The sequence below is a fragment of the Mya arenaria genome, chromosome 8, assembly GCF_026914265.1.
Source record: "Mya arenaria isolate MELC-2E11 chromosome 8, ASM2691426v1".
In the NCBI taxonomy this organism is placed as follows: domain Eukaryota; kingdom Metazoa; phylum Mollusca; class Bivalvia; order Myida; family Myidae; genus Mya; species Mya arenaria.
In genome coordinates this window covers 16912415-16934103 of record NC_069129.1, presented here as the reverse complement: position 1 = coordinate 16934103, position 21689 = coordinate 16912415, and the positions used below count along the sequence as shown (strand labels likewise).

The following is a 21689-nucleotide window of genomic DNA, read 5'->3' as shown; positions in this document are numbered from 1 at the left end:
TGGATGGAGAAACAGAGAGTATTTTACTTTAAGGCGTAATAGAGACTGCAGAGCATTATGGTGGCGGAATTTATCTCGGCAGTGTTTTTACGGCCAAAATCTAATGGTTCATACAGAGTGATATTAAACTTAAAATCTCTTAATGAGTCAATCGAGTACATACATTTTGAAATGGAAAGTTTACATGCGGCTATGCGGCTTATAACACCTGGTTGTTTCTGGAGTCGATATTTAAAAGATGCATATTATACCGTGAACGTATCCGAGGAATTTAGGAATTATTTGAGATTTATATGGAGAGGTCAGCTTTATTGAAAATGATTTCGTATAATATTGCAATACCTTATGAGATACTTTACACAAAATATTTAGAACAGGATAAAACAAGTGCTTTGAAATATAATAAAGGCAATTTTGATTCCCAGATGAATTTAAGTGCTGAATTTCTGAATGATCTAGACTGGTAGTTATGAGCTGTCAAGTACAGCGAGGCGCCTCTTTACATGGACATTCCAGTGATCTCACTGACAACCGATGCCTCTTCAAACGGATGGGGGCAGTATGTAAAGATAACAGTACAGGTGGCCAGTGGACTGTAGCTCAAGCTTCTTTTAAAGACAATATCAATAATTTAGAACTAAACGCTGTGATACTTGGGTTAAAGGCTTATACATTGCGCCTAAAAGATAAGCACATCAGAGTAAGAGTTGAAAATTCTACGGCAGTTGCATGCATCAATCACATGGGGGTATCCGATCAAAACAATGCAATGATATTGCACGTGTAATTTGGGAATATGCCTGTGAGCATAATATGTGGCTAACAGCTGAGCATGTACCAGGCAAAGATAGTTACCTTGCAGGTAGAGAAAGTAGAGTATTTCACGACAATACAGAATGGATGTTATCTATTCATGCGTTTAACAGGATTTCACAACAGTTTTTTCCCATATAGGAACATAACATCAGCAATTCTCAAGGAAAACATTAACTGCAAAAAAATGTATAAACTCAATGTTTTAAGCAATAACTGGAGTATATTTTTGCTATAAAAATTAGATTTATTTATGGGTCAAATAAAATGAGTTTGTTATTCACAGGCATGAAGGGGAATCAACCCCGTGATCAGTTGAGCTCAAAACCGCCATATTTACCTCCCCTCTATTACTTAATTTTCTTCATGTACTGCGAATGCCAAATCAAAAAGCTGATTTCTGTTATAAATGAAATAACATTAAACTTCACTATTTCACAAAAACCCTGAATTGGAACTTTTTGGAAATAAGGAGTATGCGTTTATTGGGTGGAGAGGGTTTGTAATTTCTGAATTATAATTCACTGGTAAACACTCGTTAACAATAGCTATTCAAGCACATACACGAATAGAATAATCTTCATCAAAGATATGTTACACAGTAGGTTCATAAGTTCCTTCTTTGCCTATTCACTGGGACAACAAAAAAGAGCCTTAGGCAAACCAACCCTTTTCGACAAGATCAACTAACATATGGATTGTTTTTTATTTATTTATTTGCAATGAATTTGGTATGATAATACACTCTGCAAAATTATTTATTGATCATTTAAACAGTCAATGGTTCATTCACTGATATAGAACATACTGATTTCAGACAAAAGCTGAGAAACACAGTCGGTCATTACAGTATAAAGGGACCTAGCTACGATTTCATGTAGACAGTTTATGTATAAAAGTAAAAAAAAAACAGTCGTTTTAATGACTCTTTATCAATTTTGAAGAGTGTAGTTTACATACTCAATTTCGTTTTAAGACACTATCAAAAGCAGTAATAACATCAAAAACAATACAAGCAAACAGTTCCGTCTCAAACACATTTTATAAGGGTACACAATCAAAGTTTACTTTACAAGTAGAGAACATTTTGATAAAAACAAACACCATCAATATCAACTATACGGAAAAAAAGAAACTGTGCCTTATATTAAATTAGTATAAAATAACGTCAAGCCTTTCCATGATAACTTATTATTAACCTCAACTACTTGCCATAAATGTAACTGTAATACAGAGATGTCCTCCCTAACAGCTTGTGAGAATTTTTAGAATTAAGTATTCTTTAACAAATGCAATTTCAGGAGATATTTCCGAACAGGTATATTTTGTTATGCACAGTTTTAGTATAATGTATGTTCTTTATGCTTATTTCTCCACTCTCAAACGCATAGATGTTCCAGTTTTTTTCATTCACCAGTAACATTCCAATCCATACGGAAATATTCATTTTTTTAAAAAGTTGGCTATTATATAGTTAATAAATGTTATTTCACGCGTGCTTCACAACTTGGAGAAGCTTTCGGCAGCAATATCCATATCAACAGCTTCCACGTCCTTCTTTGGCAGTTTCTGTGCCTGAAAAATTCATCAAATGCATGTTTCGTAAATATCTTGCTGTTAACTGGAAAATAAACGCCGATATGACACTTAAGCACACCACACTCAACCCAACCCTAGTGTATAAATCATATCACAAATTAGAATTACAACCTACATTTTCAGCCAATGAATTTACAGATAGACATTCATTAAGTATTAGACTTGATCATTAAGAATTTCACCTATCTCGGGTGATTAAAGGTCCGCCTACTGTCATTGTTGCGTCAGATTTTGCGTTATCGATGCATCAGCCAATGAGGTTGTATTCTTAGTCAGTTAAATTATCCTGTCTATTCTTATTCATTAATAATTTACTTCATTTCATCTTTACATAGCAAAACTTTCGATATATCGAAACTTAAAATAGAAAATTCTGTAGCATGTAAGTCGATTCATGCAACACATGATTTTCATTGATTAATTTAGTTGAATTGATCCAATATCATTGATATAAATAAAAAAAAAAAGCTCATCGTTAAGCGTGGGAAGAACGCAAACATGTCATCGCAAGCTAGAAAGTGAGATACCAGCTAACGGCATGGGAGAGAACTCCTTCAACCCAAACCAACTATGCCTTACACCAGTTACCTTTGGTGATTGTTTCGGTTTTTGTGACGACGTTTTAGCCGCTTCTGTCAGCTCCTTCCGGATGGAGCGGAAACTTTCATCAGCCTTCTCCGTCTTTGCCTTTGACTGAAGGTTCATCTAAAAACAAAACAATTTAATTGATATCACATGAGAGTATAACCAAAGTAAGGTAGAGTAGACCTTCAAAGAAACATTCTTAATCTATATAACACGCCATTATTTATCATTCTATAACATTACTGCAGTATGCTCATTAAATTCCGCAAAACAAAAAAAAATCACCACATTTTCATGATAATATAAACAAAGATTAAAACTAATTATTTCACATCGTGCAGGATTCGCCTACATAACAACTAGTAAATTTTATAAATATAATATGAATACTATGAGCATTCCATGTAGTGTTTGTAAGACAGGTCAGTAAAATCGCTCTTTCGAGAGCAAAAATGGTAAAGAATACTGAATTCTAAAGAAACAAAACATTTTTCTCCAATCAGGCTTCAAAGTTCTAAAAAAAATACTAATATCAAAGATTTTTTGAAAGATTTAATAATTTACTTTTTTTGATCACGAGTCTCAGCCTTCGACCCAACCCATGAGTGACATAAGCGACATCAGTGACATTAGCGACACCAGTGACATAATCGACATCACTGACATAAGGGACACCAATGACATAATCGACATCAGTGACATAAGCGACATCAGTGACATTTATATAAGCGACATCAGTGACATAATCGACATCAGTGACATAAGCGACATCAGTGACATTTATATAAGCGACACCAATGACATAAGAGACATCAGTGACATTTATATAAGCGACATCAGTGACATAATCGACATCATCGACATTAGTGACATAAGCGGCATCAGTGACATAAGCGACATCAATGACATAATCAACATTATTGAAATCAGTGACATAAGCGACATAAGAGACATCAGTGAAATAAGTGGGCCCAGAATCCAATCGAAACAGCATCCACACTACGTCAGTCTAACACCCACAACATATGAAGTAGCGAGTAGCACGAACAATTCGAACGGTGTAAGCGAAATGGTTCTAAGAGACATTATATAACAAGGCAGATAGACCCTTTCTGCTCGCACTCCTCGAATGTTTTTTGTTCTTAATGATGTAATAAATATTACAATCAATCGACAGCAAGATAAAAGGGCTAACAAAATCAAAGGGTAAAACAATCTAATTCATCTGGATAGAATCCACGTGTGCGTGTGAGACAAAACAAGGATGAAAGCAGGGAGGGAAACAGGCTTACTTTCTTCAAGTTGGTTGCTATTGGTTTCGTTTTTGCCTTCTTCACTGAGTTAACAACGAACGCCTTCTGCTTCTTGCTCTTCTGGCTCTGTGATTTTGGCTTGTTTTTTTGCCATGTTACTCGACGGCAGCGGGGGCGGGAGTGGTGTTCAGTTAAAAGGGATCTGGAAATAGAAAAGTTGTTTAAACCATTTACAGCTGACCGTTTATAAAGAATCTGATCGAATAGGTTGACCTTCCACACAAACACAACCCAAATAAGGTCAAATAAACAGGCGGTGGTGAATCCGGTAAATCTGTTGAAACCCAATTATTTTCAACAAAATAGGTTAGTGGCCGCATGTCTCCGTTATATGGGATCACCGGACAGGTTTGATTTACGTTTAGAATAAAACCTACAATTACAACCAATTAACTTGCATGAGATAGGCATTCGTTAAGTACAAGGCTTAATCATTTAAAATTTCAAGTTTCCCGGGTGTTCAAGGTCCGCCCACGGCCACTCATCCGATACACAATCATTGCGTGGGAGTTTGCGATAACATTGTGTACGCCAATGAGGTTGTATTCTAAGTCATTACGATGCCCTGAATTAAAATCTTAATGATTAAGATGGACTTGTTCACTACGTTAACTCCGCCCATTCTTAAACATTATTATTTAATTCACGTCATCTTATTTTTACATATTGAAGGTATCTAACACATACTACCGCTTAAGTCCCATTAAGTCATAAATTGATTTTCGTTAATAGGGATATTTGGCGGTCCGCCCATGCGCACTGGTTAGTAAAGATATATTCGCGCCAAACACTAATAAAACCAACAATATACGAATACTAAAACATAATTTAGTTAGAAATGTCCCATCTGTGTTACATAATCTGAACTTATATTGCTATTAAACAAGCTTATGTCATTAGGTCTACGTTCTCTTTATAGACAGTAAATTAAAAAGAAGAAAACGTAACGATAATGAAACTAATCAAGCTTCACTTTTAACATTCACACTTACATGAAATGCTCTTTTTAAAGCAAAAATGGTTTCGAAAGAGACCCGGCCGGGTAACCAAAGAGTATTTTTTACAGCGGTTTTATAAAAATGTTAAATATAGCGGACGTATTTCGTGAATTAATAATGATTGAGTAAACTATGTAATTATAAGTTGTCATTTGCATATGTAAACGCGAAAAAATAATTAAGATACATGTATTCAGAAAGTCCCCTATAACCACATCTGTTAATCATTACGTTTACCTATGACATCAAAACCTCAACACCTGCACACAATCTCAACATGTGCACAGTTCTAAGAAAGTAAAATGGAACAAGCAAACGAATTCCTGAAAGTAATTATTTACAGATATATACATCATAGCGTGATAGAAGAAAAAAGTCTGTATTCGCTTTTCATTTGATGTTTAACCTTAAAAAGCGCATCAACGTTGTTGTTGTTTTAGATTTTGTAATATAGCATACGTTTTATTTAGACTTATGCATATACAGCTTATCAACATGTACATCTGAGTTAGTCATAAACGTATACACGTACATAAAGAATGGCATAAAACAAAATTATAATTAATATAAAATTCGTAGTACAAGCCTGTTAAAGCTGCGATCTCACAGATCGATTGTTTCGACAACTTTTTTGTATTTGTTTACTCAGAATGAGCCAAATCGTGCATTAATGTCTGGAAACCAGTGATATAAGACAGCCGACAAAAGAACAGATCGCAGTTTTCAGGTTTGAAAATTACTGTTTTATGGGTGGAAGCGTTACTAACGCTTTAAGAAAAATGATTTTTTTGGCAGTTTACCAATCGATTGAATTCTGTCCTCTTGTGTCGAGTTATATTATATGACTGAATTGAAGGCACTCATGATGCCAAAATGAGCTGATTCTGAGACAAAAGGGTAAAAAATGTAAATTTGAATAACTTTCTTTACCGGTTGCACATGTTCAAACAAAATACCAATTTTCTAAAGTTCATAAAATTAAAATTGTGAATGATCCATATAAACTATGGCCAAATATCTACAATATCTTCTTCGGAAAGAGTTTGAATTAACGATAACAGATAACAAATATTCAAAAGCATGTATAGGAATATACACTGCACTCGAAAAGCAATAACGAAAGGCAATAAAGCTTATTTTCATTGGCAGAGTTTTCCTTTAATGTTTTTGTACACCCTCTTTGAAAAATAAACACTTTGAATTTCGAATCTTTTCATCTTTTAGTAGATTCCGTTGAAGAAATTATACACGTCTCTTATTTAATTTTTCATCGCGTTAAAATACTAAATAGATAGAAAACACATCAAGTACCCAGTTTTCAATGATAGCCGCAAACTGTTTTGTGATAAGTAAAATAAACTTTGACAATCCCCGAGTTTAAAGAGACTCGTCCACTTTCTATAGGGTCAGACACCGGGAACATTGAGTTTGTGTAAAATGTTAACATAATGCTACGTTTATACATGAATATAGTTACCATGGAATATAGTTGTCATTATGATTTGTTATATTAAACATTTTTACGGATATATCTATTCTTAATTTGAATCATTAAAATGATATAAATTTTTTATATACACAAGCAAATCCAGCGCAGCCGGCACCCCCTCCCTCCCCCACCCCCTAAAATCGTCCTTGTTTAGTTTTTATTTCAATATAGGAGAAAAAAGAAAACAGGAAATGAAATACGCCCAAAATGCACCAGAAAGTGTTAACCCCAGAACTTTCCTGCCAACATTTTAAACCAAATAAAAGTTCAGTTCTGAGGGAGGGGCGTAATCAAAATTTTACGTCCATTAGCTACACCCCCTCTAACGTCATGCTTTATGCTGTTCAGATTAATTTCACCAATGCATTTGTTATTGTTGTTTTGTTGTTGTTACAATAATAAAACATCATAAAAAGTTCAAGTAAGAACGCTATTAATTAATAACCATGTGACGTCAAATTTAACAGTACGTTACCTTAACCATCCGTTAAATCCATAACTGACTGTTACTTAACGGTCAGTTTAATTATTGTTGCTCATAGCTATTTAACGCTGCCGTTTAGTAACGCTAGCATTAAATGCTTAACAGTCAATTAAATCCAACTTCCTGTCCCATAATTCATCTGTCACCATCATTCAGCATCCAAGATGGCCGACATCATAAAGTCTTCTGCTTATGATACTGAAAAACAAAAAAGGAGAAAAAAACCTAATTTCACAGCTAGTGAAACTTCATACATGCCATATCCCCCGGAGGGGGATAAAATCCCCCGGAATTTCGACCCATCCCCCGGTCTCCCGGAGGGGGATGAAAATCCCCCGGAATTAAAGTGTTTAAAATTACGCAAATTTATCACAGGGTTTAATTATATATGCCTGTTTACAGTTATAATGCCCTTCCTGTCTTGAAGCTTAATTGGATTATCAACTGATGGTGTGTATTAACAACACCTATTGGGTGACACTTAATAAATCAGCAGGGCACATTTCATGTATTGTTTTGATTGAAACTGACAGAATTTGCGTAAGAAATGTCAATTAGACTGGTCAGATAAAAGGACGATTTTCATTGGTTAAAACTATAATTTTTATCCAATCAGAGAGGATGTAACAAATTAAAGCGTTCTTCATAACATGTGTCATTGTCATCAAAAGGATTGATAATTAAAATGTGACAGTAAATTATTCATTAAAGAAAAGGATTAAAATAACTAATAGACAATGCTGTTCTTTCTTATGCCTCACTAATATGTTTACATACATGACATTGACCTTCATCGCAAATATCGGAAAATAACAGAACTTCCAGAAGAGAAACTGAAAGTAGACAATTCGGATGAAATGACTTTTATTTATTTATTATGGTGGTGATGTTTTTATTTTTTGATCAATGCCAAAAGAAGATATGTTTATGAACTTAAACAATAAATTATGCATTTGCTTTTTATCAGAAGCAAACAAATCTGACTGTTTGGGAATTGAAATGAAAAATATTGATAATTCATTCCATTCTCTCTATTAGTCTGAAAGTCATCATTTATGATCATAGGCAGCAGATTTTGTATCCAATTTTAGAGGAAGGTAAGCCCATTAAATTGTCTCTGAAACATATTTTTCTGTGAAGTATTCTATTTTGCAAGTGAGTGATTTTATTATGCAATATGGTTGTGTCTCATAAAAATACAGATGAAGTGCTGGAAAAAGGGGTAAACAAGGTGAATTGGCATGTGTGTCATGCCCGTAATGCTACATGGCGATGATGAAAATCCCCTGGTATGTGACCAAAATCCCCTTAAATTCTGGACATAATCCCCTCAGGAGCCTTTCAAAATTATGGCAATTTGTTTTTTTTCGTACTTGCGTCTTAAAATACTTTGAAATTTTGCTGAATTAGATCTGCTCAAAAATCCCCCTGAATACTACCAAAATCCCCCTGAATTTTCAGACTTTTGAACAAATCCCCCTGAATGGTCTCCAGAAAATATGGCATGTATGAAACTTTGATTATAGAGGAATGTATGGGAGACTTCGATACAAGGGAAATGCTGACTAACAAATTTACTGATAAAATTTCTAATGAGAAAAAGAAAAGAAAATGGGAAGAAATAGGTGTCAAATGTTCTGCCCTGGGGTGTGCTGTTCGGACTGGCGATGAAATCAGTGTTAAATGGCAGAACATGCGAAAAAATGCCAAGGCTGAGATAACAAGGTAGTCTGATATTATATTTAAAAAGTGTTATTGTTAATATTTTGAAATATATTCAGCATGACAGATGTACTGAATTAAATGCATTTTTTATTCATAAAACAACTTAATATACATGTTTAAATGAAAACGTTATTTTTGATTCAGAGTAAAGCTTAAAATTTGGCCAGGAACACTAAATTTGTTTATTCAAACTCTTTATTGATACTTTAATTTGTGTTGTAACAGTGAAAGGCTCCAGCGGAGAGAGAGTGGGCGGGGTACTGACACGCTAAAGAAGGCTACAGATCAAGCCAATAGAATTGTATATATACATGCTGATGCCAGTTTCAATGGAGTTGTAGGTGGAATGGACTCTGATGAGCCAGGTAATTTCGTGATAAACATGATAATTTGATATATAAAACATAATGTCGTCTGATACATGAAAGGGAATCTCTTAGTTAAAATAAACAAATCATAGCCTCGTATATACATATGTTATTGTGTTTCTATTTTTAGTAACAAAATCCTTCAACGGAAAATATTGATTATAATTGAAGAAGGCGGGTAACAGGCTAAGATCATACATATATAGAAGGCATAAAACGATATTGATTTCTTACCTTAATCTATTTCCAAACGGTGATTTTGCTATAAAGTCGTTAATCCAATGTAAATTAGAGGTGCATCGTTGTTCACATCCTTCACCTTCAAATACTTCGTCTAAGTTAAAACGTCCGAAAAAAAATCGACTCTGACTATAATTCTAGTTGACACAGTTGCCTTCCTTATCTTAATTGTTACAACATTTATTTTGTTTCGAAAATGGTCTCGTTTATACCAAATTTAACAGATGAAGAAGATGCGGAGAGTGAAAGCCTTAGGTCATCAAAGTTACCCCCGCCATCCAAGATCATGATGGCGGCACAGCCTACTGCAGGACCATCAAAGAGCAGTTACCAAGAACACAAACAGGAACGTGTGTAAGTATTTGCCATGTATTCAAACAACTGCATTGTAAAAATACGATATATGAAATATACACAAATTGAGTAAACTTCAACATTAACAGTTTGAATCCACACGTTATTTGATAATTTTTGTCACAATTAACAATAGTTTCAGTTCACTGTTATAACATCATATTATTATGATCCTTATTATCATAATCCTTATTGTTAATAGTGTCAAGAGAAGGAAGACCAAAGCAGAGGAACTCATTGATTGGCAAATTATATACTTTTAAAATCAGGTGTAATTGGCACAGCAAGAGGTATGAAAAAGACTAAGGGTACGGAGGATGTTACAAAAAGTATAAATGTACATGTAGTTCAATGCAAAAGGGGTTTCAACCACAACAATTATATGTTAAATGAATTGTTTATGCCAAATAATAAAGATTGTATTACCAAATCGGCAAAGTTGTTTATGTTTTGTTTTGTTTTACAGAAGGAAATCAATCGGGTGAAGCTGAGAGTGATGGAAAAATATGAAAAAAAAACTGGATACAGAGGAAATAGACGGATTCATCCGGACAACCTTCTTCGAGAGTTAAACATGAACATGTGATATGGTTTATTTCATCCTGGTTTTCATGGCGTTTATTTATTATTTGACTGTTTGCAATTTATGTACGAGCTTGTAAAGTTACCTACATGATGTTTTTAATTCAGTGTGAATCGTCTGTCTGCAATATTTGGGCCATTCTGAGCGATTTACCTTACTTGCCAAAATAAAGTGAGCACGTAAAAAATCCGTGTATCCAACAGGTGTTGTTTTTCATTAATAAGTGCCTTTACACAATACACAAACAATTATGAATGAAGAGCAAACAATGTAAGAATTATTATTTTTTACTTCAAGAGGTGTATGAAGATGTTGATAAATCTAACAGCGATGATGATAAACTAACAGTGGTGATGATTAACTAACAGTTGTGATGATGAACTAACAGTGGTGATGATGAACTAACAATGGTGATGAAGAATGAGCAGTGGTGATGAATAACGAGCAGTGGTGATGATGAACGAGCATTTATGATAGCAGTGGTATATATATATAAGTCCATATCGATACTACACAGAGAAGAAGTTTTCCACAATGAAGTCTCTAGTGGCAACGCCAGTACCACCATCTTGGTGTACTCCATCATTCCCATTCTGTGGCTGAATGAACTCATCGTCGTCCATAGGCATGTTCATGTCCACTGCAATATTATGTAGGATTACACATGCCACAGCTACCTTGCATGCCTTTTCTGGTCTGAGGCGTATCTGTAAAATTATATAATTTAATTGAAAAAGGTGAATATTTGAACGTGTGCGCGTACATGCATGATCGGTTTGGTGTTTGTTTAAGTGCGTGTACTAATACTATAACTATTAAGAAACGATACGATAAGATAAATTAATCTTATTTAAAATCGGTTATGATAATCATAAATAACACTAGCTATTTCCGACATAATAGATTATCCAATAACATACAAACAAAAGACCAAGAAAGATTCAAGATCATAATATCACATGTTATAGTATAAATGCATAGGTTGCAATAAGATTATAGGCTTCATTATTTTTATAAAAATAACCAGATACATTAAAAGTTACAAGATAAAATATGTTCATGATTTAAATACTAGCACAATACATTAAGCGGAAATTAAATTAAGGCAACAGTAAGGCACACAACATGTAGTTTAAACACTAATAAATAACATTAATTAATATACAACCATTATTCATATATACACAAGTAGTACCTCTGAATGTAAAACATGAAATCTCCTCTTAAGCCTGCCAAATGCTCTCTCGATGCAGGCCCTTGTCCGAGTGTGTGCCTGTTGATATCTTTCCTTTGCTTCACTGTCAACCCTAATAAAAGGGGTCATGAGGAATGGTTTCAGGGCGTACCTGCATATAATAAGACATAATAATGCAACTTGGCAAGGATGGATGTCTCTGATTCATAAGTAATATATCCAATAAAGAACCTTTAATACATATTCTTATTACTGTAACAAAATCAATCTTATCTATGTAGTAGTGATGGGCAATCACCTTGGATTTTCATAATCGCTTAATCGGAAACCTGATCGATCCATTATCCGATTAATCAGCTGTAATCAGACAGTATCACAAAAGCATCATTTTCTGATGTATATATCAATAAGGACCTTTGTTTTCATGTGTATTTCATTTCTTATGCTTCAGTCAGAAAACAGGTATTATTTCTGGCATATTGAATAATTCTAAATATTATTAAAAAAAATATTCCAAGGTTTATGAAGTAAGGGAACACTTCATGGTGAGGTTTACTTAAGATGACAAATAAATATTATAAAAATATTATATATTTATAACTATTACATTATTATGTAAATTATAAAGATAATACATGGTTGACCATGGCTTTTGGTTGATAATTGCCCCAGTGCACATAATAATTACCAAAGGCATTTTTCAACCATGTCTTATCCTGTATGATACATATGTTTTGTCATTTGAACAAATTTGTCAATGACTTATGCACCAGTCAATTTTAACCACAGCCCCCCCCCCCTGTTCCGGGGGTATACCAGGGAAAGCCAGGGAAATGGGCTGTATTTTTACCTTCTAGGTGGCTCCACAGTGCTGATTGAATGCAGTGGTTTTGTCTTCCCGGGAATGGGCCTAACATAAGATTCCTGTGGGTTCAGGGGCATTTGGCGGGGGTTTCACGAGCAGTTCCTTCCCACAGCTAGAGCACTTTGGCCCGGCTTGGCTGGACCGAAAGTCAAAGTCCCCACTATTCCCCGGACGGGGGGGGGGGGGGGGGGGGGTTGGTTACAATTGACAACTGACTGGTGCATTATTAAACCGGTTTTTAAAAATAAATTGAAAAAAATGAGACATAACACATTGGTTTTGGATGACATTAGCTATAAAAAATAACGAGTACTTGGAAACGTATTTTCGGAGTAGGACGGTAAACATTTCCATTCTTCAAACAGTTGTTACATCGACTGATCTTGACGTTCATTTCAATATGTGAGCACAGCTGGGGTCGATCAAGCCTAGTTTTATAAGAATCTGGGCTTGAATGACCCTAACCATTTCGCGGGAATAATTTGCACTTTTCCAGCACCTGGACGACCGATATCCAGGGTAATCTAATATTTTTGGATCGATGTCCCCCCCCGGCCGTCCGCCATCATAAAGCGATTTGAACGCAAAGAAAAACTAAATGAAAGTACTGTTAAAACTTAAAGTATCGGTTACTTCCCTTAGCTCTAAGTCTGAAAATCATGGAAAATGATTTAAATTGAGTATGTAAACAAAACAAATTCTAGGGGGAGACCCCCCCCCCCCCCAAAAAAAAAAAAAAAATAAATAAATAAAATAATAACACGCACAAAAAACACCTTGTGACAGGGGTGGACCCCTCCCACGACCACCCCCAATCGCCCCTACACGACTCATGTAGCTTGCCCTTTTCAAAACTCCACCCTGCCCTTTTCAAATCCTGGCTGGAGCACTGCACACCATGGATACATAAAATTTGAATATGTCTCAATATTGTTTGAAAGCAATTGACGGGCAATATGAAAATATCCTTTCAACAGGCTTTTTTTAAAAATTCATTTTGCTGTGATTCATCGACGAATAATCGTTTATAACCAACACTTGACTGTCGGTAAATGCTAGTGCTATAATTAGATATGCAAACTTATTCAATTGCGCATGCGCAGTAACATTCACGTGAGCATCCCCCACGAGAAAGTTGGCAAACTTTTTGACATTTCCAATACTTTTTGTAAATAAAATGTTTAAACGTACGCTTTGTGTTGGATTCGATGCAAATGGTGTTGCTTGGATATGGTTCTTTTTTACCATTCCCACCTTATTTAAGAGATTTAAAAACACATCAATAAAAAGCGATTGCCGGCTACTGCTTTCCGCAGGCTACTGCTCTCCAACCAGTAGAGCTGTCAGGAAACTTCATTTGAAAAAGAATGGAAATGCTAGTGTTAAAAAAACATAAGTTTTTCTTGAAACAACACCAATAAGCCATTTTTAATTAATGCCAAATTTAACCCTTCATTTAGAATGATTTCACATGTAAAATACTTTTTTAAAATCATGTTGTTTTTGTTTACCAGATTTAACATTTCAACCTGAGCCTAAAACCTATGCCCTACTGTTAGGAAATCAGTCCATTACCTTCAGCTCGAGCCAACGAGGAAATCGAGCTAAGCGGGTTTCAGCCAATGGGGTTCGACTGTACATCAAAAAATCATACATATCTTCCCTTTTGGAAAAATATTTTTAGTTAGACTTGCACCACAACTACAAAATTTTCCATCAGCATACAAGAATTCAAGACCAATTGGTTGATATAAATGGTATTTTTCAAGATACTACCAATCTGCATGAAAAGTACTTTAGGAACCTTACAGTCAAGAACTGCCATTTTTGTTCTCAGAGTACCTAGATATGGAACAGTTTTAGTTAGTTAGTTATTTTTATGTATCCTTTTAAAATTATTGCTACATGATTTGTTTTAGTAAATTAATAATTTATTTTAAATCCAGGTTGTTTTTTGTCATTTTTGTAAGTTAAATTTGACGATTTAATTAAAAAAGTGCAGACTATACCAGTATGCTGTGATTGTGGCAACCATGAACTTTATTCCCCCCGCGTGCCATGTATTGACACTTGAACATAAAAACTTTGAATGAAAGCAGCATTTGAAATACTTACCAGAGTATCATGTTCTTTTGAACTTGTATCTAAGGCTAGCGTCTTTATTGATTAAATTGTAAATAAACTGATTTGAATCGGAAAAAGGCTTTTTATCACAGGTGTTCCATATTTATATAGTGTTCTAAGTATAGTGCACAACATTAAAAGCGCATCAAAATATGGTATACCAGGTATTGCTTATTTTAAAATGTATGAAATTTAGCTACAGGTAACTATATTAAATTAAATTTGGGCTCTCAGTATTCATAAAATTAAACATATTGCAGCCTATGCAGGTCATATGAGGCTCATTCAGAGTTGGGCCAGTGATACCAGGGTTCATGATGGGTGAATTTATCATTTTGTACACATGTTAAAGCCATTAAATGGGATGATGCATTCCTTTGCCCCTCTTGTGGAGATAAGTAACTATAAAGTGACTGGCAAATATGTAAACGTTTAATTATTTAAAAAAAAATATAGTACTTTAAACAGTTAAAACAAATAATACAAATAACATGAAAACTATTGTGCACAAACTTTTGTTCTGAAGTATAGTTAAAGGTCATGGTCGAAAACAGGTTGTATTTAGGTCAAATAAAACATGTGACAGCCACCATTTTGGATGCAAATTATAAACAACAGATGATTGAAACAGATTTTATTTTTTTTGTTTTTACAAAGATGAATGATTGCTTTAAATGGTACACACAAACATTTATCTTTTATAATCACTTATTTATGATTGAAATGTAAATAATCCTTAGGTGGTCGAAAACCGGTTGCTCCGGGATACATTTGAAGGTAAGTAGTAATATTTTCAAGATATTTGTATAAATTTTTGAAGGTATATTGTAATATTTTTAAGATATACTGGTTGAGTTTGTAAATCCGAACATTTTTACAGTTTTTTAACAATATCTTTGCGAGTTTTGGTTCTAGTAACTTCAAACTTGGCATGAATAATATTTAGTTCAAACCTCAGCCTCTGCTGAAGTACACATTCACAAAATATTTTGATTCATGAACGCAAAACGTTCATTTCATGCACAGTGAATCACCATTCACTCGGTGAAATGGAGTATGTAAATCCCGATCGCTTAAAAAATGATATTTTATCTAAAAATAGATTGCTATTCCGTCATAGTTTGTTTTCATTTCTAATCAAACTCAAGAACCGCTCAGTATTTGAATCCAAATTAAATGATACGGAAACAATCGACTCAAAAACATCATAAAGTGTGACCTTCTATTTATAAGCATAATATAAATAGATCCAGGTCACTGCGAGGCCCTGATGGGGGTAAGGCTATAACACACTATATTTTTAAGAATCTGCATTTCTATATTTTGATAATGAATTTTAGCCGTAAAAGTGTAAAAGTATTTGAAACAAACCAAAATTCACTCACTCAATGAATGAATGAATGAATGAATGTATCAATCACAATCAATCTACATGTGAAGAAGAAGAGGGATATATTGCTTTGCACATGTCGGTCAGTAGGTCGGTCGGTCTGTCGGTAGACAAAAGCTTGTCTGATTGATAACTCAACAATTCATGCACCAATGGCCCTCAAACTTGACTTGGAGATTGGGCCTGACCAGTAGATTGCCTCTATTAATTTTAGGGGTCATCAGGCCAAAGGTCAAGGTCAAAGTGCCCTTGAATAGTAAAAGGTTGTCCGTGTGATAACTCAAAAATGCCTGCGCCCATGGCCATTAAACTTGACTTGACTTGTTATCACTCGGACAAGCTTTAAAATAATTTTACCATTAAAGGTCACTGTGACCTTGACCTTTGACCAGATGAGCCCTAAAATCAATAGGGTGACATTTAATGGTGAAATTATTTTAAAGCTTGTCCGAGTGATAACTCAGCAATGCCTATCCCTATGGTCATAAAACTTGATATGAAAGTTGGGCCCAACCAGTAGATGACCCCTATTGTTTTGGGGGATCATCGGGCCAAAGGTCAAGGTCACAGTGACCTTGTATGGTAAAAGGTTGTCCGAGCGATAACTCAACAATGTCTGCACCCATGGCCCTCATACTTGACTTGGAGGTTGGGCCTGACCAGTAGATGACCCCTATAATTTTAGGGGGTCATCGGGCCAAAGGTCAAGGTCACAGTGACCTTAAATGGTAAAAAGGTTGTCTGAGAGATAACTTGACAATGCCTGCACCCATGGCCTTCAAACTTGACTTGGAGGATGGGCCTGGCCAGTGGATGACACCTTTTGTTTTTGAGGGTCGTCGGGCCAAAGGTCAAGGTCACAGTGACCTTGAATGGTAAAAGGTTGTGTGTGTGATAACTCAACAATGCCTGCATCCATGGCCCTCAAAATTGACTTGGAGGTTTGGCCTGACCAGTAGATGACCCCTATTGTTTTTGGGGGTCATCTGGCCAAAGGTCAAGGTCACAGTGACTTTGAATGGTAAAAAGTTGTCTGAATGATAACTTGACAATGCCTGCACCCATGGCCCTCAAACTTGACTTGGAGGTTGGGCTTGACCAGTAGATGACCCCTATTGTTTTTAGGGGTAATTGGGCCAAATGTCAAGGCCACAGTGACCTTGAGTGGTAAAAGGTTGTTGAGTGATAACTTGGCCAAGCCTTTACCCATGGCCCTCAAACTTGACTTGGAGGTTGGGCATGACCAGTAGATGACCCCTATTGTTTTTGGGGTTCATCGGACCAAAGGTCAAGGTCGCAGTGACCTTGACTGGTTAAAGATTGTGTGAGTGACAACTTGACAATGCCTGCACCAATGGCTCTCAAACCTGACTTGGATATTGGGCCTGACCAGTAGATTGCCTCTATTAATTTTTCGGGTCATCAGGCCAAAGGTCAAGGTAGAAGTGCCCTTGAATAGTAAAAGGTTGTCCGTGTGACAACTCAACAATGCCTGCGCCCATGGCCATTAAACTTGACTTGGAGGTTGGGCCTGACCAGTAGATGACCCCTATTGATTTAAGGGGTCAAAGGTCAAGGTCACAGTGATCTTGAAAGCAAACTCGACAATTTCTGGACCTATGGTCATCAAACTTGACATGAAGGTTAGGCCTGACCAGTAGATGACCCCTATTGACATTGGGGTTCATCTGGCCAAGGTCAAGGTCACAGTAACCTTTAACACAAAAAAGTAAACAAATCTTCTCCCAGTGATATCTCAACAACGACTGAATCTATGATCATCAGACTTGACATGGAAGTTGGGCCTGACCAGGAAATGACCCTTATTGATTTTAGGAGTCATTGGGTCAAAGGTCAAGTTCACAGTGACCTTGAATGAAAAAAGCCTGTCTGTGTGATAACTTGTCAATGCCTGCACCCATGGCCCTCAAACCTGACTTGGAGTTGTGTCTGACCTGTAGATGACCCCTTATGATTTAAGGGGTCATTGGGTCAAAGGTCAAGGTCACAGTGACCTTGAATGAAAAAAGCCTGTCTGTGTGATAACTTGTCAATGCCTGCACCCATGACCCTCAAACTTGACATTTAGAATTTTGGTGACCAGCTGATGACTCCTATGGATTTTGAGGTCATAGAGTCAACGGTCATGGTCATAACAAACTCTATCCTCACACTTTGAATGGTCATAATCTTAAAACATCTCTTGTTATAAATAGAATTCACGCTTTACATTTGAACTGCATGTTTTGAAAAACATCGGAAACAATAAAATCTAAATGTCAAGTTTGAGGGTCATAAGATAAAATTGCGTATGAAACATCTTTGGTTAAAAGATAAAATTGCGTATAAAACATCAGACTTGACAGCTAAGTGCTATTTAATATAGCATACTTATTAATTTAATATAGCATACTTATTAATTATAATTCTATGACCATGTATTTTCGCTTTGCAAGTGGTCAGTATTTGTGCCCTCCATAGCATAAATTTAAGGATGATTTACTGCCCATATAATGAAGGATTTTCGACATAAAATTTATGAGGTCGTGACCCTGTAGTTTGGCAGATGTTGTCACATTAACCAAAGATGTTTTATACGCAATTTTATCTTTTAACCAAAGATGTTTTATACGCAATTTTATCTTATTACAACAAAAACTATCCAAGATGATTGTGAAAAACCTCAAAAAGTGTTCGAATTTGTGACCTAAGCCAGTATATTGGATTATTCATTTTTGTTAAGTTGTATTGACAATTTTTTAGTGTATATTGGATTTTTTCATTTTTATTAAATCATATTTATTAATTGTGAGTGTTTGGTTGCAAAATGGACTATCCTTGTGTAGATTGTGAGAAGGAGGTGTGGCCTTAGCAGCATGGAGTGGAATGCGAGCAGTGCGGGAGATGGCAGCACCGCACGTGCAATACAGGTTAGTTTTTGCCCTTTTGGTGTATTTGTTATGCATTATCATTATTATTATTATTATTTGAAGGCTATATGTTTTAAATGTTGAGTTGCTGCATGGGACCTGTACCGATCTGGCGATCTGACCGACACCTGCCTACTAAAAAAGATTGCATCAATATATGTGCACACAAATGATACTGAAAATCAGTGACATCTGAATAAGAACTTTATTATTATGTATTCACCATACATTGTAAATGTGATGTGAATAATTAATATGTAAATTATTTCAAAATTAAAAAAAGGTTATATTATATATATTCTTGTTGTTATTCAATTTTGCTGCGTAAAAAATAAAGAAAAACACAAAAAAATAACTTATGACTTAGAAACATTTAAAATGTAGATTTTAAGTAACAATATATTATTCATATTATATATTTAAAAACAGATTTATAATGTTATTTGCACTTAATTTTATCAAATTAAAGGTTTAAAAATGTTTTGGGATAACATAAGTATGCATATAAACATATAAAAAAAAGTGGGGGCGTTTTTGGGGGGCTATTTGACCAACTTTAAAATGTGAGTGGGGGCTTTTTGACAAAAATGGGGGCTATTTGCTTGGAGGCTATTTGACTTGGAGGCTATTTGACTAGGAAGCTTATGAAAATGTCCCAGTTGAGTCAAGCAAGCACCATCCCCTACGAATTAAGCCAAGACCATTTATTTCACGAAGAGTTATTAGAAGTTGATAGACTTTATTTTCATGAAGTTTTGTGTCCAGAGGGTTCTGGTGCAAGTGAGATAGAATATAGTCAGTCTGATTCAGAAAATGATTCTAGCCATGAAAGTAATTCTGTCAATGATGAATCAGATGATGATATATGTAATACCTTCTGCAGAGGATTTATTAAATAAGACAGAGAAAGAAAACTGATGATTTCTTTGCTCAGACCTGCAAGTGTAAAAATCTTTATGGCAAACCATGCAGTCAAGTTGTTGATAGTATGATATTACTGACTCAAACGTATGTATTCAGCTGGTTTGCAGACAGATGAACTTGATCTTGTTATTAAATCAGCCATGTTGTGCCAAAGAAAAAATGGCCAACAAACTGACAGTAGTAAACATAAATGGCAGGCGAGGGTTAGGCCCCTGTACAAAATTTCCAACTGTAAAAGACCAGTAAAAGACCTGTAAAGGACCTGTGTTTTTTCATGATTTTACAACTGTAATTCTAAGAATTACAGCTGGAATTCACTTTAATCAAAGTTCATTTACAGGTGTAAAAGACCTGTAATACAGGTGTAAACGACCTGTAAAATTGCGCGAAATATTTAAATTAGGCGTAATTCTCAGCAATATTTTACAGGTGTAATTTCCAATTTACAGGTCTAGAATTTACAGGCGTAATTTTAGATTTACAGGTGTAGAATTTACAGGCGTAATTTCAGATTTGCAGGTGTAGAATTTACAGGCGTTATAATTTCAGATTTACAGGCGTAATTTCAGATTTACAGGTGAAGAATTTACAGGCGTAATTTCAAATTTACAGGTGTAGAATTTACAGGGCTCTGGGCTACAATAATGCAGTTAAAACATTTATTCTTGTCTATAATTTAAAAAACAACAAATAAAAAAAACCCATTACAGTCATAATTTTTTGCATGCATTTAACAAGAGCATTAATCTTTATTGAATTACAAAACTAAAAAAAGGTAAAGGAGCTCACACAATGAAATTAAACATCCTAAATGTGTATAAGAAAACAAAATCAATGGCATTTCTTATAGTCACTTTTTATAATTGGCACTACACGTTTAAACATTTTTCTGAAATCTATTTGTTCCCCTAGCACAGCGGATAAAGGCATAACTCATTGGATAATGAAAATGCCAGACGAGATCATTATCAAACAGAATGCATAAATGTTAAAAAAATGTTGGTCCACTTTTCAGTTGAATGCACTGTCCTTGCTGCAGAGCACGCCTTTCTTTAAGATCTCTGTCCATCAGAATATGACCGTGTTCCAGGAGTTTGACCTGCAATCACAAACAACTGCAACTGCTATAATTTCTCATCACTACTCATTTACTGCCATGATCTATAGCTAAGTTTTAAACATGTTACTGTTATAAAAACATTTATATTTCTACTTCATGCCTACATGGGTTTATAAAAATATAAAAGTTCACAGTTGAAACTCAATGAAATAACAGATGATTAAGCAACCCACCATGTAGCAGGGACTGCCTTTCATGTTCTTAAGCTTTCCAATTTTCCCATCATATCTTGTCTGGTCACACGGGATCCTAATCTTTGTCACCTTGGGTACAACATTGGTCATCTATATAGTAATAAAATCAAATCATAAGGCATATATACATACACACCGACATGATCACCAATGATAAATAAAGACGGCTTAGTTGGAAAATTATATCGATAAGAGTACATTAAAGTTAAATGCAACTTTTACTGATAAGTTATAGAACTGGTGCAGGTATTTATATAATTATACACACCTGTATTACAATCACGAGGCTTCAAAGCATCCCAGTGAGACATTGTGTTAATGGAGGTTCAGTGTCAGCATAACACAGACATTAGTTAAATGCTGCCAGAATTGCAGAAACAGTATACTTAATCACAA

General features: G+C 35.1%; 2 protein-coding genes across 4 annotated transcripts; both read right to left on the bottom strand.

The window, feature by feature from the left end:
* Window positions 1–1519: 1519 nt before the first annotated feature.
* On the bottom strand, window positions 1520–9700 carry LOC128244009 (uncharacterized; the record flags this gene model as incomplete). Its single annotated transcript, XM_052962026.1, has 4 exons — window positions 1520–2388; window positions 3001–3117; window positions 4290–4452; window positions 9609–9700. Coding segments are annotated over 4 exons (447 nt in total), but the record flags the coding sequence as incomplete, so codon positions are not given.
* Window positions 9701–11060: 1360 nt separating this feature from the next.
* LOC128242354 (putative nuclease HARBI1) lies at window positions 11061–13184 on the bottom strand. Of its 3 annotated transcripts, XM_052959473.1 has the most exons (4): window positions 12925–13161; window positions 12045–12103; window positions 11747–11897; window positions 11061–11258 (listed from the first exon to the last, which is right to left on the bottom strand). In XM_052959473.1, exons 1-4 carry the CDS (start codon window positions 13003–13005, stop codon window positions 11061–11063), a joined length of 489 nt encoding a protein of 162 aa, XP_052815433.1. In that variant the 5' UTR covers window positions 13006–13161. The 3 variants fall into 3 exon arrangements, 2 of the variants coding, with proteins under 2 accessions (XP_052815433.1, XP_052815434.1); XM_052959474.1 differs by lacking the exon at window positions 12045–12103; XR_008262589.1 differs by lacking the exon at window positions 12045–12103 and having other exon boundaries at window positions 11129–11258; window positions 13111–13184.
* Window positions 13185–21689: the final 8505 nt, after the last annotated feature.

Excerpts from the sequence above, each read along its gene's own strand:
- LOC128242354 (XM_052959473.1), bottom strand. The coding sequence starts at position 13,005 with ATGAACGTCAAGATCAGTCGATGTAACAACTGTTTGAAGAATGGAAAT. Across the intron at positions 12,104-12,924 it reads CTCCGAAAATACGTTTCCAA|CTGATTAATCGGATAATGGA; the intron begins GTACTCGTTATT and ends GTCTGATTACAG. Across the intron at positions 11,898-12,044 it reads AGCGATTATGAAAATCCAAG|GTACGCCCTGAAACCATTCC; the intron begins GTGATTGCCCAT and ends TATTATATGCAG.